This window comes from Lynx rufus, unplaced genomic scaffold, assembly GCF_022079265.1.
Source record: "Lynx rufus isolate CCGP_SWC_20201006 ecotype Redwood Valley unplaced genomic scaffold, mLynRuf1.p SCAF_34, whole genome shotgun sequence".
NCBI classification, from domain to species: Eukaryota; Metazoa; Chordata; class Mammalia; order Carnivora; family Felidae; genus Lynx; species Lynx rufus.
Genome location: NW_025814850.1, coordinates 1,492,948 through 1,506,042, shown reverse-complemented (window position 1 = coordinate 1,506,042; position 13,095 = coordinate 1,492,948). Strand labels below are relative to the sequence as shown.

Here is a 13,095-nt window from a genome sequence, read left to right as displayed (position 1 = left end):
CTTGCACTAATTTCTATTGGGCAGCAGTGCCCTGTATCCATGTCGGTACCCCCCCGCCCCAACCTCGTCTTTCCCCAGCCGAGACTGCGGGAGGCTGAACTAAGTGCCTTGACAAGTCCCGGCCGAGCGCAGTTTTATTTTGTTTTCAGGTCCTTTCCAAAGTCTTCAAACAGTTGCTAGGCGCCCCGGAACGTCTGCAAATCGCGTTTTCGGTAAATTTGTCCAAGCCACACCCCGTCCCTTGTCCTCGTGCTTCTGCGCGGAGACGCGCTCTCAGTGAAGATTGTCCCACACGGCTCTCCGTCCGCCCGCGGGCCGTCCAGTGTGCGCGGGTTCCCGCGGTCTCCGCGTCCCGGGAGACAGCGGCGATGGCGTTCCGGTGTCAGCGGGACAGCTATGCCCGCGAGGTGCGGCCGTCTGGGCGAGGCACCTGCAGCTGCCGGGCGGATGGGGCGGTGCGGGAAGATGGAGCCGCGTGCAGGGGCTGCGGGGAGAGACTCAGTCCCGGTGTCTTGAGGGCTGGGGTCCGCCTTATTCTGTGTCCCTCTCTGTGCAGTTCACCACCACCGTGGTCTCCTGCCGTCCCGCGGAGCTACAGACCGAAGGAAGCAACGGCAAGAAGGAAGTGCTGAGTGGCTTCCAAGTAGTGCTGGAAGACACGCTGCTTTTCCCCGAGGGCGGGGGACAGGTACCAGGCCCGCGCCTCACCCCGACCCGCTCCCAGGAAGCCCCTCATTCCTTTCTGCTCAGGAAATGCCCTCTTGCTCCTCTGCCCCAGCCGTGATGAATACAGATGGAAGTTAGTTCAATTCAGCTCGTTTGTTCATTCAACAGATACTTACCAACGCATACTTAATGGATCATAACATATCCTGGGTACTTACTCCAGGTTCTGAGGATAAGGGGTGAACAAGACAGTATCTCTACATACAGAGAATATTTATCGGAGAAGACAGACAAAATGGTGAATAGATAAAATAGAGGGCTTGGTTTAGTAAATGCTCTAAAGAAAATTAAAGCTTGAGGGAAAGACAGTCATGGGATGTTCTCCTAAGTAGGGGGGAAGTTATTTCAGTACAGACCTAAGTGAAGGGAGTGGGTAAACCATTGCAGTTACCTAATGGTGTTTGTGGGAAAGGAGCAAGTATTCCAGGCAGCGAGAAAACAAGTGCAAAGGAATTAGGAATTAGCTTAGGGTGTTTGACAGGGACTGGAAATGCTCCCCTTGAGGGAGCACAACAGAGGACAGGCTTATTTGTGCTGTGATGGGATAGGGACAAGGTCCAACATGAACTGGAGAAAGGAGAGTAATAACAGCAAAAAGGTGGGCATTATGGGAGAGGCTTTTTCCAGCAGGGATAATAGCACAGACAAAGGCAGGGAAGGCTGAAGGAATCCGACAAGTCTAGTTAAAGGCAAGTAGTCTAATATAGTTGGAGCCTATGGTGTGTGTTGATGACAGGCTGGAGGTGACCTTGGAAAGGTCAGTTGGGGTCAGTTCAGAGGAACTTGAAGGATGTGTTAAGGTGTGTGGACTTCATCCAAGAAGCTGTGGTGAACCATGAAGTACTTAGGCAAAGAAGTGAAACGAGAGAACATGGTCAGTAAACTTGATAGCGAGAAAGTTCCAATTTCATATCAGCGTCATTATTACAGGGGTTTTCTGCTGAAGGAAGACCTGTAACCTCAGGCAACTATAGAAAGACTCATTGTATACGTTTCTTCCCTAATTCCTTGAGACTATTAGGTCTTTTTCCTGTGAACTCCTCTAGAACGGTGTACTTTTTTATAGCGTGTTGTAGATCATATTGTAGTGACCCGTGTGTGTGTGTCTGTATTTTTTTTCCAGATGCTTAAGATCCATGAGGGGCTTTGTCTTGTTTATATTGTATTCTGGGGTCATGGCCAGATCTTGTAAGCAGGTGGCACTAGATATTTTTTTAAGTGAATGAATGTTTTTGTTCTTTATTTTTTTTTAAGTAATCTCTACACCCAACATGGAGCTCGAACTCATGACCTGGAGATCAAGAGTCGCATGCTCCACTGACTGAGCCAGCCAGGCGTCCTTAAAATGAGTGAATATTTTTGTATCTAATTCTAGTAATAGTGCGGAGGATGGAAAGAAAATCAAACCATTTTAGAAACTCTTGGAAGATAAGAATCTAAAGGCAGTGAGAGTGACGATTACATTTCTTTGGGTTTTACTAAAATCTTTGTTTTTGTAGTTATAATCTCTGTTTTAAGTCCGCTGTTTTGTTCTCAAGAACAAAATATATGGGTGTTCAGAGTGAAGAGAATAGAATCCCCTCACAGAACAAAGTGGACCACCTCACCGGACAGTGCTTCTTGTCCCTTAGGGAATCTCAGATTCTGGGTGTGTTCCTTACATACATTCCCTAGAGGGTCTTTGTATCCAGGAGTTAAGGTGAGCTCTGTCTCCCACCGCTGATTAGTTTTACTTCTTTCCCCAGCCTGATGACCACGGTACGATCAATGACATCTCTGTGTTGCGAGTGACCCGCCGCGGGGCTCAGGCTGATCATTTCACACAGACAGCCCTGGCCCCAGGGACTGAGGTCCAGGTCCGGGTGGACTGGGAGCGGAGGTTTGACCACATGCAGCAGCATTCAGGTAGGCGGGGCGGCCTGGGGGATCTGCAGGAGGGGCTGTTGCCATGGATGGGAATGCCATAATGATTGGGACATCTTTGGGTTCTCTGGGGGTTAACCTTTTGGAAAGGACAGACGTAATCAGAATCAGCTCCATTTCAGACAGTAGGTGATAAATGTTATAACAATGTGAACAATTAAAGTAAAAGTATTAGAATAACCTCTGGATTTGAGTTTTACCAACCTCCCACTTTTTGGCTTTACCTGGATATCTCCTAGGCTCTTTAAATTCAATGTGTTCAAAATGGACTTAAATAGGCATTTCCTCCCCCAGACCAGGTGTTCGTGAACATCCACCTGGTTGCTCAAATCCTGAAAGTCAGTGCAGACACCTCTTTGGGGAGAGCCAACCACTGAGTCCTGGCAGTTTGTCTTCTGAACATCTCTCCACTTCCTTCCACTGTTAGCATAGTCGTCCTGGTCCCAGCTCTCATTGTCTTTCCCCCAGACGCCTGTTAGAGGTCATTTGTGAAACGGCATCATAGAGCTTTTTGCAGGGTTCTCGTGAGGATTTTCAGTAAAATATCTGATAAGAGTATTATTAGCCAGTACCCGGCAGGTCTTCCACGGGGAGAATCTCTGTGATGATATTAGGGAGCATGTGGCTGGCTGCACTTCTGACTCTACCCTGTCTCTTGCTCTCTCCGCTCAGGGCAGCATCTCATCACAGCAGTTGCTGACCATCTGTTTGGGTTGAAGACCACATCCTGGTGAGCAGGGGACCTAAGACTAACCATAGGTTGCAGGTCCCAGACTGGCAGCTCCTCTCCCAGTCAGTAATGGGTCGGGGTAGGAGGATAAAAGAAAGGATAGGGTTCAAAATCTGCTGTGTTCTCCTGTTCCCCTTAGGGTGGGGGTGGTGGGTGACCTTGTGTGTCTCAGGGGAAGCATGAGGATGTGAGAAGGAAAGAACATGGAGTTTGGAGCCCAGAGAGCCAGGGGGTGAATTCTGGCTGCATGATCTTGATCACGTTCCTTCCTACTCCTCACCCATGAAAAAGGAAATGACTGACAGTCTCTACCTTGGAGGGTTTTTGTGAGGATTAAATAAGATAATTTATGTGGACATTCTTTGTAGACTTTGTTATATTCTTACTGTCATCATCAGCACCCTGTGACTGCCGCACTTCTTCTGGCAGGGAGTTAGGGCGGCTCCGGAGTGTGATTGAGCTGGACAGCCCCTCTGTGACTGCAGAGCAGGTGGCTGCCATTGAGCAGAGCGTCAATGAAAAAATCAGAGACCGCCTGCCTGTGAATGTGCGAGAGCTGAGCCTGGATGACCCTGAGGTGGAGCAGGTGAGAGAGAGCCAGTGCGGCCGCGTCTGTAGAATGGCCCTCCAAGGGCCCGTCATCAAAATTCAGACAGCCCTTCTCCCTCTGCTGTGTTCCAGGTGAGGGGCCGGGGTTTGCCCGACGATCATGCTGGGCCCGTTCGAGTTGTTACCATCGAGAGCGTTGATTCCAACATGTGCTGTGGGACCCATGTGAGCAATCTCAGTGACCTTCAGGTGGGTAAAGAAGGGCTCTTGAGTGGTTGGGAGAGAGGGTGTTAGGGAAGTGGGGATCACGAGAGGGCTGAGAGCGATCGAGGGGGACAGCTGAAGAGGCCCGGCTGAAGTCACTCCTTCAGTGCTTCCCAGCTGGGGCACAGGTCTAGGGATCTCCTCCCCTCGGCTCTGGCACCCGCTTCAGTTTATACCTGTGCTTGTGTTACTCCCTTGCCTCATGTAGGTCATTAAAATTCTGGGCACCGAGAAGGGGAAAAAGAACAAAACCAACCTGGCATTTCTGGCTGGGAACCGGGTGCTGAAGTGGATGGAGAGAAGCCACGGAACTGAAAAAGCACTGACCACGCTGCTTAAGTATGCCCCCTGCTGCCCCATGTCTCAGGTCCTGGCCACCCCAAGTTCAGCTCCTACCTGTGGGATAGACAGTTCTCTCTTTATCTCGGGGCGGACGGGGTTGGGGGTAAGATGTAATCATAAGTGATGAAGCACTTTGGATGGTAAGTCAGACCCACGTAAAATGATTTATTCCTTTATATCTTCTTCGTCAGTTGCTTAGACGGCCTCCTTGGAAGGTCCCCAGGTCCCCATCTGGAGGGAGACTATCAAGAAGGGCATCATGGTGGGGCACCTGGGTGGTTCAGTCGGTTAGGTGTCTGACGTCAGCTCAGGTCATGATCTCATGGACTGTGAGTTCGAGCCCCGCGTCAGGCTCTGTGCTGACAGCTCAGAGCTTGGAGCCTGCTTCGGATTCTGTGTCTCCCTTTCTGTCTGCCCCTTCCCTGCTCACATTCTCTGTCTCTGTCTCTCTCTCAGAAATAAGTAAACGTTAAAAATTTTTTTTTTTTTTTAAGAAAGAAGGGCATCATGGATATACACCTCATCCCAAAAGCAGTTTGGGAAGCCGGGCAGGTGACCACACACCTTTCTCTTGCAGGTGTGGAGCAGAGGATCACGTGGAAGCAGTGAAGAAGCTACAGAACTCTACCAAGCTCTTGCAGAAGGTGATTTATTCCATCGAGGTTGGAGAGGGCCTCACCAGTTGTGTAGTTCATCAGAGCCGGCGTGAGGGGGAATGAAGTGGGGCGAAGATGGTGAGCTCCCCTGTTACTCCTGTCTGTTGAGTTCTGGCATCTGTTGCAGAACAACCTGAATCTGCTCAGAGACCTGGCCGTGCACATTGCCCACAGCCTGCGGAACAGCCCGGACTGGGGAGGTGTGGTCACGTTACATAGGTGAGACACAGGGTATGGGGCTGCTGGCCTTGGGGCTCAGCCTCTCCCCTGGGTGCAGTGCCTAGTGGGAGGTGGGTCACTCACTGCTTTCTCAAGGCTGAGCAGACCTGAGGGGATGTGTTACCTTCCAGATTTCCTGGGTTCTATAAGAGCATCTTCATAGTAACACTGTAACTTTGATCACTACCTTCCCTCACCTCCTTCACCATCTAACAGATGTCTCCTTACCTGACCGATCTTGTTGAAGGGAGACAGAAATAAATACAAAGCATGCTATAAACTGCCGAGAAGGACATGTTGCTGGCTCTCAGCCAGCACTCTCTGTCTTTGCTGAGAGAGTCTGGGACTTTGCACAGACAGCTGCTGCAAGGCCAGCCTTATGAGGAGGAGAGGGGCTTCCTGCAGTTTCCCATCTCCTGCTCCAAGCTGGATCTGACGTCTGTGTCCTTTGTTGTAGGAAGGAGGGGGATTCTGAGTTCATGAATATCATTGCCAATGAGATTGGGTCAGAGGTAAGAGGAGCATGAGATTCTTGATCTCTCCTGGGTAGAGACCTAAGTGAGGGGCATTAGTTTAGCTGAAGTCCCTCCCGTGAATGCATGAAGAGTAGGGAATTGAAATTTATTCAGTACTGTTTTTTTTTTTTTTTTTTTTTTTAGCACTAGCTGTGAGATCTGTGATAGTGACCTCTCTGGGGCTGCAATATTTACCAGCTTCTGAGTTCCTTTTATCAGAGCTGAAACTCTTCCAAGCCACCCACATTTATATGTGCCAAGGGCCTGGTTTTAGAAGTGATGGGGCTGGCTAGGCCCTTTGGAGGCCATCCTTTCCATTTTCCTTCTCCTCTGGCTTCCGGTGCCATCCTGGTAGTCTGCAACTTCATGATTTCCAGGTCTCTCTTTTGCATTTACTCCAAAAACACTCTTTGGGGTACCTGCCCCGGGCCAAACAGTGTACATGTCTCTTTTTATAGTCCTGTGTAAAGTATACTGATTCTCAAGGAGCTCACTCTCCAGTCTGGGAGGCAAATGTACTGTATGGTGACATTTCTAATTTCGGGTGGTGAATGCTGCAAGTGGAACAACATGTTACGTGAAAGAGTGGGGAGCCCCCAGGGGAGGGGCCTGCAGAACTGCCTAGTGGTCGTCAGATGAGGAAGCAAAGGGAGACAGGCAGAGGGAGACAGGCAGCTTTAGGCAGTGGCAGGCGCAGGCTGTGTGAGGGAAAGCGGTGGGCAGGCTGCAAAAGTTGATGGGAGTCAGGTCACAAAAGGCATTTAGTGCCTGGCCATGGTCAGCAGCCTTCTGCCTTCTTCTTAATGTTTAACCTAAGTTCCTATAGTCATTCTCAAAAAAGTTTCTTGGCCCTGGTGGGCCAGAGCATAGGGGCTGCATTATCTCTCATCAGGAACATCACTCATGGTTTAAGGGCAAAAGTCTGATCTTGAGAGTGAGGAGAGGGCAGCATTTAGGGGGATTGACTCTACTTCTCAAGTATCAGGACTTCTCTTTATCTTACCTCCTAGGAGACCCTCCTGTTCTTAACTGTGGGTGATGAGAAAGGTGCTGGGCTCTTCTTACTGGCAGGGCCAGCTGAAGCCGTGGAAACCCTGGGCCCCAGGTAATCTGTGGACTGTCTGCACTAACCTGCTAGTAGAGCCCTTGACCCACAAAGAGGGCCACCACATCTGTGATCTCATTTTGATTCACATCACAGGCATATGAGGTGGGCTGAGCAGGAACAATTATCACCACAGTCATTCCTAATTTTACAGACGAGGGACTACATATCATGTGCCTGAGATCTCACAGTTGGTAGAACTGAGACTCAAACCTAGGTCTTTTTTGCTCCAAATCTCCTATGCTTTTCTGTTTTTTCTTTTAGAAATTGAGATAACATAAAAGACGCACGAATTCAGGTGCTATATTATCACTAGGCTAATAAAACAGGTGACTAAGGCACCAGCAAAGCAGAGACACAGACCAACTATTCTGGAGAAGAGATTAGGATTTTAAGACTAAGTAAAAATCAGCATTGATGTAATTGTCATGGGAAAATTAGAACTTTGTTGAATTTACCCTCATTGCTTATATTTTCTTACTTTGTTTTTCAATGTTTAAAAAAAAAAACATTACTTATTTTCAGAGAGAGCAAGCATGCGCACTTGAGCGGGGGAGGGGCAGGGAGGGGGAGAGAGAGAATCCCAAGCAGGCTCTGTGCAGTGAGTGCAGAGCCCGACTTGGGGCTCGATCTCACCAACTGTGAGATCATGACCTTAGCCAAAATCAAGAGTCTAGGACATTTAACCAACTGAGCCACCCAGGTGCCCCTGTATTTTCTCACTTTAAATTAGATACAGAGTGTAGTGTCCCCTGTTCTTTCTGGTGTTTAGGGTTTTCAAAGTCCTGATTGGCTCTGATGAGTTTTCAAAGGAAAACATAAGCAATTAAAGCAGAGGTTCCTGACAGGCAGCCAGATGTGGCCTACAGATTAGTTTGGGCTGTTTACTATTTTAAATTTTTTATTTTATTTTTTTTAAGTAGGCTCCATGCCCAGCATGGAGCCCAGCACAGGCCAGGAGCTCGGGGCCCTGAGGTCCAGACCTGAGCTGAGATCAAGAGTCAGACGCTTAACCGACTGAGCCACTCAGGCACCCTTATTTTAAAATTTCAAAGTTAGTTGTTACATTTTAAAACTAGGAGATTTATACATAAAAATGTAGAGTTCTAGCATTTCTCAAAAAAGGAAAGGAAAGGCATGCTCTGGCAACACTGGGCCCACATGGCAATAGCTGTGAGGAACTGGGTGGTGACTGCCTGCTTCAGACAGGACAGGCTTGTCCCTCTGTCCACATTCCCCTCCCTTCTCACTCACCCTCCCAGCTTGCTTCACTGCTGCTCCCCACAGACTTTTGTCACAGCCCCTTACCCCTAGTGGACACTCCCAGGAGTGTTGCCATAATTTATCTAGCCTCCCATTTCTAGACTCTTCTGTTGTATCCAGTTATTCACGCTTTTTAAAAAAATATGTAGAACAACAAATACTAGTTCATTTTTTGTTCCCCAAGTTCTTCACTTTTACAATAAACATGGTCCATATATCTGCATATGTGCAAGTATTTTTAAGAAGGGTTTCTAGAAGCCATCTTTCTTTCCCCTCGGCCCTGGCTGTGGGGAAGGACTCTGAGCTGCCCTTGGTTTTTCTGTGGCCTTTCCCTTGAAGACTTCCTGCCTGAATGTCTCTCTGCTCCCCAGGGTGGCTGAGGTCCTGGAAGGCAAAGGGGCCGGGAAGAAAGGCCGCTTCCAGGGCAAGGCCACCAAGATGAGCCGGCGGGCAGAGGTGCAGGCGCTTCTCCAGGACTACATCAGCACTCAGAGTGCTGAGGAGTGAGGATCTGGACACTTCCCTGGGGCTCCTGCTGTTGAGAACGGGCCTCCTGTGACCACAGAGTCTCTTGGACAATAAAATAGCTTGACTTGGAATGGTTATGGTACCACATGCATATGACTGATTTATTCAGTATTCTCTGGTGTGTTTACGTGATGAGTATCTGTGAATAAACAGCTTTCTAATTTGGCCCCTGTTAGTCATAACCTCCACAAGGGAGCATTATGTTGAGGAAGTGTACTAATTTCTCTAAAGAGCAGCTGCAACCTTTCTTCCTGTGGAAATGTGACTGTCTAGGGGAGGGCGAGTCAGTCTGGAGGTTCAACCTAGGGCTTAGATTCAATCATATCTCCTCGTTTTCTTTTTTTTTTCCTTATTTTCCTATTCCTGTGTTTTAGAACTAAAAAGTATCAATGACTTTGCAAATAGATCAAGAGGCCACACAAATATAGTAGAAAGATGCTCTAAGTGTGTTACTGAGACAGAAAAGAGATAGAAAAAGGTATCCCGGAAGACTAACCCAAAGAGAGCTTGTGTCACATTATTATTATTTTAATGTTTATGGATTTTGAGAGAGATCCCAAGCAGGTTCCTCACTGTCAGCACAAAGCCCGTCGTGGGGCTCAATCCCACTAACTGCGAGATCAGGACCTGAGCCGAAATCAAGAGTCGGACGCTTAACTGACTGAGCCATCCAGGCACCCCTGGTGTCATATTATTGAGACTTTCAGAATCACTGTTAGAGATCAAGAGGGATACGTAATGATAAAAGGAAGACAAAGTATTCTAAATTTGCATCTAATAACGGCCTCAAAATATGTAAAGCAGAAGTTGACAGCTAAAAGAAGAAACACAAATCCATGCTTGGTGGAGGATTTAAATCAATCTTTCAGCAACTGTTAGGACAAGAGGAAGTATCTCGAAGTTAAGAACAAAGACATTGGAGTTTCATAGACCCGAGTAGAAGTCCTGGCTTTGTGCACCCATGGGTGGTAAAACCAGAAAAAAAGAAAGTGATTATTTTATTTATTTTTAAACTTAATGTTTGTTTATTTTTGAGGGAGAGGGACACAGTGTGAGCGGGGGAGGGGCAGAGAGAGAGGGAGACACAGAATCTGAAGCAGGCTCCAGGCTCTGAGCTGTCAGCACAGAGCCTGACGATGGGGGACTCAAACTCACGAGCTGTAGGATCATGACCTGAGCCAAAGTCAGACACTCAACCGACTGAGCCACCCAGGCGCCCCAGAGATCCATTTTTTTTTTTTTTAATGTTTTTGATTTTTGAGGGAGAGAGTGCAAGTGAGGGAGGGACACAGAGAGGGAGACAGAATCCAAAGCAGGCTCCAGGCTCTGAGCTGTCAGCACAGAGACCTACACAGGGTTTGAATCCGCAGAATTCGAGATCATGACCTGAGCCAAAGTCGGACATTTAACTGGCTAAGCCACCCAGGTGCCCCAACAGAGACCCATTTCAATTTCATTTCGTGTGTGTGTGAGATCTCCCTTTGTCCTCTGTTTCTGCTTCATCAGGGTGTGATACGAGAGCAGTGGACTGGAGGCCAACCTTGATTGCCATCGCTCATGTGCGTTCTGCTCACAAAGACCTAAGATAACCATATAATTTATTACCCAAACTCAGATATCTCAAAGGGTGAAGGGGGTGCTCCACACATGACACTAGAACCACAGTCGCAAACCAGGATGGTCTCCCTGCTGAGACTCTCCCTGAGCTTTAGTTTCTTGACTTCAAAATAGGGATGTGAACACAGCACCTAAGAAAGAAGGAACTTCTTGAAATATGAAAAATACAGGGTCGATTGTCATTTGTGAGGTTCACCCAAAAATGAAGCAGAATGAGTTTAATCATTTATTAGAGTAACATTAAATGAGCACAAGCAGAACAATAGGTATTTTATTAATCACAAAATGTGATAGAGTTTAATGTACACATACACACATAGATTATATATTCAGGAACATTGTTGTAACCCACTTTTACAGCATAGAAATCATGAGAAGGGGCTCCTTCCTCTTAAGTTTTATGACTTAAGTGCCCATGAATTGCTGAAGACCTTTGATACTGTGGCTCGCACCAAGGCGAGGGTCTCCCGTGTGCCTGCAGGTGCATGTATAGGTATTGGGTCTGATGTTAGTATGGGAAACAAAAGATGTCAGATAAGAGATGGACACAGAGCAGGAGGCAGACTGAATTTAAGAAGGCAGCGTGCCTAAATGTCCTGAGTGGAAACCAGTGAGTCAGCTAAGCTACGCTAGAATGCCAGGTCTTTTCCTTAAGAACTTAAAGTCCTGGGCCTCACAGGGAAAACAGACGGCTCTACAGGCCCTAATGAAAAACTCTTTTGCATAAAGCTTACATCTCTGGTTCCTTTCCTGAATTAGATCCAAACTATGACTAAAGCACCTTAGGTGGAGGGCAACCAAGGCTATTCGGGAAAGAGTGACGGAGAAATTTCCCTCTTTTTCCAGAAAGGTCTGCACCTTCTGTGCAGACTACCGCCGGCAGAGAGCCAGACTCTCAACTTTAAGGAACAAGAGCGGGGCCCATGTCCAGAGCAAAGAGGCTCTCGTAGGGACAGACTTCTCTCTCTTTTGCCCTTTCATAAACTCCCTGCAGAAGCAACCTGCAATCAAGGCTTGCTGGTCAATATCCCTGCTAGTCCTCAGATACCAACCTCAAAGCCAAGGTTTTCAGAAATAAGGGAGGAATCAACATTTTCTTCTGTGAACGTTCCCTCCCTTTTCCTTTCATGTCATCTAACTTGTTTTTGTTGTTGTTAACTGGTGCATATGACAAACAACCACAGAATTCATTTGTCCATGTATTCCACAGATACTTACTGAAAAGGTAACGTGTGCCAGAAACTGATGTAAGAACTGGGTCACACTGGTAAATAACAGATGTGGTCACTGTGCTTACGGCATTTACTGCCATGGAGGAGACAGACAGGAAAGAGACGAGCAAATAAATGTAAAATTATACACTCTGTTAAGTCACCAAGGAAAAGAACAGGACAAAGTAAAACAGGGTAATGTGGGCGAGGGGAGCAGGGAAGGGTCATGGCAGTGACAGGGGAGGCCCGGGGAGAATGTAGGCCCCCATGATCGCCAGCATCCATGGCACCGCAAATAAAGCGGTGTGCTGAATAGGCAAACAAAACCAGTTTGTTTTGACAACTCTGCTGGTTTCCCTTCCCACCAGATGGCCATTGTTGAGCCCCTTGATAGAAATTCTGGTGCTGGCTCAGTCGGTTGAGTGTCAGACTCCTGATTTCGGCTCAGGTCATGACTGAGCCCCATCCCATGTCTGGCTGCACACTGAACAGGGAGCCTACTTAAGATTCTCTCTCCCTAAAAAAAAAAAAAAAAAAAAAAAAAAAGATTCTCTCTCCCTTTCCCTCTGCCCTTCTCCCCTGCTCATGTATGCGTGTTCTCTCTCTCTCTGTCTATAAATAAATAATTAAATTCTAAAAAATAAAAATAAATTGAAAAGAAATTCTGGAGCTGCAAATTGTCCCCTAGCCCCAGAAGGTGACCAGGGTCTTGAAGAGGCTGCTGGATTCATTGCTGAGCCCTCTGTATTTTGGATGCCTTTCACCTGACCGTTATAAGGAGGCAAAAAATAAGACATGAAGCTCGTTTTCCTTCTGCATCCAAATGGACCTCTCCCCATCACTGCTGGGCCATTTTTTCTGACCCCAAGAGGCCACCTTTCTCCCCACTAGCGGAAGCTAAACCCTGTGTTGCACCCTAAGCAGAAAGAGGGTGACAAAGACATCACCATTGAAGGCCTCATGAGCACAGGGAAGGCTCGCTTGATAAAAAAAAAACTCTGCTGCTGGGGCGCCTGGGTGGCTCAGTCGGTTAAGCGTCCGACTTCAGCTCAGGTCACGATCTCACGGTTCGTGAGTTCGAGCCCCGCGTCGGGCTCTGGGCCATCGCCTGCTTCCGATTCTGTGTCTCCCTCTCTCTCTGCTCCTCCCCCGTTCATGCTTTGTCTCTCTCTGTCTCAAAAATAAATAAACGTTAAAAAAATTAAAAAAAAAACTCTGCTGATTGCAATTACAGGTATTGAAAAGCAGTCTTCAGTGCCACCACGCACTTTTAATTTTCTATTGTTTGGTATTGTTTACTTATTGATTGGTATTAAACCTGTACTTACCTAGTTCTGCCAGACATGGTGTGAAGCAGTTTGTAAATAACTCACTCAAGTCTCATAACAACTCCAGGAGATAGATCCTATTGTCATCCCCCTTTTACAGGTGAGGATACAGAGACGCA

The 13,095-nt window shown here is 47.5% G+C and overlaps 1 protein-coding gene across 1 annotated transcript; it reads left to right on the top strand.

The window, feature by feature from the left end:
• Positions 1 to 295: 295 nt before the first annotated feature.
• Positions 296 to 8,902, top strand: AARSD1 (alanyl-tRNA synthetase domain containing 1). The gene is made up of 12 exons (XM_047093355.1): positions 296 to 407; positions 557 to 688; positions 2,472 to 2,631; positions 3,322 to 3,379; positions 3,809 to 3,965; positions 4,061 to 4,177; positions 4,401 to 4,531; positions 5,112 to 5,178; positions 5,318 to 5,409; positions 5,867 to 5,921; positions 6,935 to 7,029; positions 8,664 to 8,902. The coding sequence occupies exons 1-12, from the start codon at positions 369 to 371 to the stop codon at positions 8,797 to 8,799; spliced, it is 1,239 nt and encodes a 412-aa protein (XP_046949311.1). The 5' UTR covers positions 296 to 368; the 3' UTR covers positions 8,800 to 8,902.
• Positions 8,903 to 13,095: the final 4,193 nt, after the last annotated feature.

Bases quoted from the DNA above. Each gene is read 5' to 3' on its own strand.
- AARSD1 (XM_047093355.1), top strand. From the start codon at position 369: ATGGCGTTCCGGTGTCAGCGGGACAGCTATGCCCGCGAG. The intron at 4,178-4,400 runs GTGGGTAAAGAA...TGCCTCATGTAG, and splicing joins GCAATCTCAGTGACCTTCAG to GTCATTAAAATTCTGGGCAC. The intron at 7,030-8,663 runs GTAATCTGTGGA...TCTGCTCCCCAG, and splicing joins GTGGAAACCCTGGGCCCCAG to GGTGGCTGAGGTCCTGGAAG.